The 5,000-nt window shown below is 44.6% G+C and overlaps 1 protein-coding gene across 2 annotated transcripts in view; it reads left to right on the forward strand.

The window, feature by feature from the left end:
- The window catches only part of zgc:123010 (uncharacterized protein LOC641500 homolog), a 31,462-nt gene that overhangs the window by 8,904 nt on the left and 17,558 nt on the right, over window positions 1–5,000 (forward strand). The window contains exons 5-7 of one of the 2 annotated variants that reach the window (XM_063192129.1): window positions 2,554–2,775; window positions 3,131–3,259; window positions 4,803–4,848. In XM_063192129.1, the coding sequence (XP_063048199.1) occupies window positions 2,554–2,775; window positions 3,131–3,259; window positions 4,803–4,848 (397 nt within the window). The remainder of the gene's footprint in view (window positions 1–2,553; window positions 2,776–3,130; window positions 3,260–4,802; window positions 4,849–5,000) is intronic. The other variant, XM_063192130.1, reaches the window with a different exon arrangement.

Genomic DNA, 5,000 nt, shown 5'->3' on the forward strand with positions numbered 1-5,000 from the left:
CGTTATTAGCATATTTACAGTAACACACATGACATGTAAGCTCGGCTATGCTGTCTCAAAACAGTGCAGTCAGCACAGTCAGTCGCAATGCGAGGCACTAGCCATGGGTTTTGCTCTCTGCATGACAGTATATGATAACACAAAATGATGATTAAAAACTGAACATTTCCATGCGCAACATCCATACGGGTCTGCATACTCGTTCGCCAAACTCTCAAAACAAGCGACAGACATGGACACGCGCGCACACACACACACACACACACACTGGAGACAGGAGAGGAGGAGCGCTAGTTGACAGACCATGGACCATAATCTCCCAAAAATGTCTTGCGCAAGCAAATCATACACCCGACTGTCCACTCCTTTGGTTCTATTGACATTTCATGCGCGAGCTCACTGCCTCCATCAGGCCGATATCAAAACACAAGGTGCAATCGAACTCGCATATTACGAGGCAAACACACACACACAAACACACGCGCGCGCGCACACAGGGAGACAGGAGACAAGAGCAAGAAAGCCAGCTGATTGACCATACCCAGTCCAAAAATATCATGGGGGCTATCATAATCCAACAGACAATAATGTCTTCAGATGTCATTTTTGCAGCCCAAATAATTCAAATATGCCGTAATTTTGAATTTCTAGTTGAAGTAGCTTGTAATGTAGTTCGCTACATTTTCCACATGGTTGTAGCTTGCCATTTCTATTGGAGGTAGCTTGTCTACGTGGTGGAGCTAAATGTTAGCTCACTAGGTTAGCAAATTACGAGTAGTTCTAGCAGTCTTTCGGAGCTTGCCCAAAACTACACAAACATGCAGATAGCCAACAAACTCAAGCGAATCTACACACATCACATTACACGTGGTATAACTAAATCACGCTGCCAGCCCACTATGAATTCAGGAAAGGTGTGTCTGTTTGAAAGGGGGTGTTAGCTTGGTGACATGATAGAACGGGTGCTTCGAAGTGAAGGCTAGTTACAACTAGAGCTTGACTGAAGACAAGTAAGTTAGAAAACATGACAACAACATTGACACCAGTGCTTCGGCGAGCACATCAGGAAAAAAACAGATGTCCTACCTTACGCTGTCCTGTTACTTGAAGGTAGAGCCCAACTATCCATTTAGATTCGGCAAATATCCATTTTGATAGATACAGCTAGATATAGTGTGATTGAATAGTGGATGCTAAAATGAGAGGAACATGTCAACATTGTGACCTATGGCTGCTAAAAAAAACCCTGAATGATCTAAGAATGAAATGAAGTGGGATCCCTATATTCCAGAAGTCATTGAGTTATCGAGATATTAAACATTCCCGATTTTTCATAAACCACGAGCCCGCCTGGCTCTGTTCAAGCCAGCATATAACTGACACCTGATTGGTTGACAGCAGCATGACATCACTACAACGAGGCTAGATCTACTAACAAGGTGGATAGCGGCTTCGGTTGGAAAGTTGTTATTTGTACAGTTCCATATTTATATATATCATCGTGTCAGAATCGTGCGGTCTGTGCTGGTTACAAAGTTGCATAATGACAGGAGCGGTATCACTGCTCAAAGTGTGGTCCACGGAGCTCTTCTCTACTATTTCTTATTCTTAATCATATTATTATTATTATACATATTTTATTTATGTCAGTCCAGTCCAGAGAGATTCGGGGCTGATCCCCGGAGATCCGGGGCTGTAGCCCCGAATGCCCAGGTCTCTCGACGCGCCTGGTTAGGGTTGTCTTTACCATAACCAAATGTCACTTAAAGGTGCATTCTGTAGGATGTGGCCAGGGTTGGTATTGCAACTATGCTGCTTATTGAAAATGTGCTGCCTATTGCCAAATTTGATCTTTTGATGAACATTTACTTCATAATACAATATTTACTAGAATGACTAATGTACAGTAAGTTTTTCAGCTAAAAATGTCCAGTTCTGGAAATTCAAAATGGCGGACAATGGAGAAGATCCCCCTTTTCATGTATGAAAACGAAAAGTGCAATTTTCTCAGTCATAATGTTTACTCAGAATTTGATGGTGGTGGCAAGTATCCATGAAAAAGATAACATTTGTGAATGGGCATCATGAATTCTGAAAATAAACAGCTAAAAATCTTACACAGTGCAACTTTAATGGCAACAGTCATAAAATGTTTGACATGGAAATAATGTTTATGACACGTCCATGACTGCGTTACAACACTGTTATGACACTGTTATGTCATACGTATGACGCCGGTTTTAAGTAAAGTCATACCAAGTCAAATACTCTCCGCTAGTACAACACCTACAAATAGGAAGGAATCTGTGTAGCTGGTTATGGAGTTCTTTAAACTAGTCTTAATGCGTGTTTACCAATATGAGGAAATCCCATGCACTGTGTGACTAAAACGCTGGTGTGTGTGTGTGTGTGTGTGTGTGTGTGTGTGTGTGTGTGTGTGTGTGTGTGTGTGTGTGTGTGTGTGTGTGTGTGTGTGTGTGTGTGTGTGTGTGTGTGTGTGTGTGTGCGCGTGCGTGCGTGCGTGTAACTATAACGCTGGTGTGTTTGTGTGAGGAGGAGGAGTCAGGAGATGAGAGGCGCGGCCAATCAGAAGAGGAGGATGAGGAGCCAGATGAGGAAGAGGAAGTGATGCCACAGAAAGAGGAAAAGGCTAAACATAAAGCACAGGGGCCAGCAGTGAAGGATGCGGTCCTTGCTCCACCCCCAACCAGGAAGTCTTCTTTAGGCCCGCCCCTTGCATCCGGTAGCAGAGCCAACCGGCAGCCCACAGAAGAGGTAAGGGACAGGGAGTGTGTGACCGGGGGTTTGTAGGCATTGCCAGAAGTGTGTGTGTGTGTGTGTGTGTGTGTGTGTGTGTGTGTGTGTGTGTGTGTGTGTGTGTGTGTGTGTGTGTGTGTGTGTGTGTGTGTGTGTGTGTGTGTGTGTGTGTGTATAATGTGTATTGTGTGTGTGTGTTTGTATAATATGCGTGTGTGTGTGTGTGTGTGTAATGTGTAATGTGTAATGTGTATTGTGTGTGTGTGTGTGTATAATATGCGTGTGTGTGTATAATGTGTATTGTGTGTGTGTGTTTGTATAATATGCGTGTGTGTGTATAATGTGTATTGTGTGTGAATGTGTGTGTGTGTAGGAGCCAGAATGGGACGTGAGCAGTGCGTTCGTGGCGAGTGTGTGTGCCGTGAGCCACCTGAAGCCTAAAGCCAGGAGCCAATCAGCACGCGGCAGCCGCGAGAACAAGGAGAACCAGCGCCGACCACAGGTACTACAACATCCACAATGCAACACTGCAACACTGCAACACTACAACACATCCAATGTACTACTTCAAGGAGAACCAGTGCTGACCGCAGGTCCTACAACACCCACAATGTACTACTACAACACCCACAATGTACTACTACAACACAGACAATGTACTACTACAACACAGACAATGCACTACTACAACATCCACAATGCACCACTACAATATCTACAATGCACTGCTACAATATCCACAGTGTACCACTACAACACCCACAATGCCCAACTAGAACAAGGAGCACCAGTGCCGACCACAGATACTCCAATGACCATATTGCGCAACTACACCCATAATACCCTACAAGTAGGACCAGTGCCGATCACAGGTACTACAATACCTTCTATGCAGCACTACTATAACACCCACAATGCCCTACTACAATACCTAAAATGCACTACTAGCGCCAGCCACAAGCAGGACCAATTTTCGTTGACCAACGTCTGTAGAATACGTCAGCCAGAACTTTCTGTCACGGCGTGGGTGGTGCTAACACAGCGCATTGAAACAGTGAGGTCACACCAGTTTGATTCAGGCAACACATCACATGTGGGGAGGATGAGTTGAAGTGGGGTGCATCGCAAACTTTTTAGGTGTGTGGGACAACGTGTCTACATGAGTGACTTTTGGCTAACTAGTTCAAGGGTGCGCCACCGAGAAGGCGGTATGCAGACCCCTGCAACAAGCATCAACGGAGATAAGCAACCGCAGGTGTTGCTAGGTTTGCCTGCAATCGCCCTTGAGACATAGGTTCCCCACCCCTGACGTAGATCAGACGGACCTCATATGAGCACAAAGCCAGCTCATCATCCTGTGAAAATGTATGGTTGACCTGATTTGAACCTTGTTGACCAAATAACTGTAGTGACTGCGATCTCCAAGCAGAAAATAAAAAGAACTCGAGATTTTTTTTGTCCTCTTGATGGAACTTGTTATTTGGCGATGCACCAGATAGTTTGGGGAGCTTTAAGTTGTATGCCTTGTGTACACTAAGTGCAACCTATGCTACCTAAGTGGCGGAAGTCATTATTTCTCTATGGGGTGATTGAAGCTACCAGAGCAAATTCGCCAGGAGCGAAGCGAACTGGGCGACCAGAGCGAATTTTAACGATTAAAGTCAAGCTAATCTTATGGTAATGAGCTATGATGCGGTTGGGCGAAAACCAATTGGAACATTGGAATATATCTCAGAATGTCTCAGGCTGTCAAGCCAGAGCCGTTATGCGATTTGCTAAATCAAAAATATCAATGCAGCGTCCAGAGCGAATAAAACGGATTCATGGTGAAACCACCTCAGCTACCTGGGTCGTGTATGTCACGGTTGGTATACACAAGGTATTACAGTGTGTGTGTGTTCAAGAGAGTTTATGGGGGCGATTGTATAACTGATGCATGCGTGCACACACACACACACACACTGGCTAAGGAAGATGCACTGTTGTCCTTAGGCTAAAGGTCACTCTAACTGTGTGTGCATGTGTGTGTGTGTGTGTCATTGCAGACCAATTGCCCTGACAGTGGGACAAAGAAAAGCGCTTACCTCACAGGTGTGTAGAATTGTGTGCGTAATTGTGCATGTTTTATATTCGTTTTAACAATGTCTGCATGTTGCCATTTCTCTGCTTATATGTGCCATTTTATACATTGTGTGTATATGATTATATTGCTCTGTGTTGTGCGTGCGTGTGTGTCCGTGCGT

The sequence above is a fragment of the Engraulis encrasicolus genome, chromosome 24 (assembly GCF_034702125.1).
Source record: "Engraulis encrasicolus isolate BLACKSEA-1 chromosome 24, IST_EnEncr_1.0, whole genome shotgun sequence".
Taxonomy (NCBI): domain Eukaryota; kingdom Metazoa; phylum Chordata; class Actinopteri; order Clupeiformes; family Engraulidae; genus Engraulis; species Engraulis encrasicolus.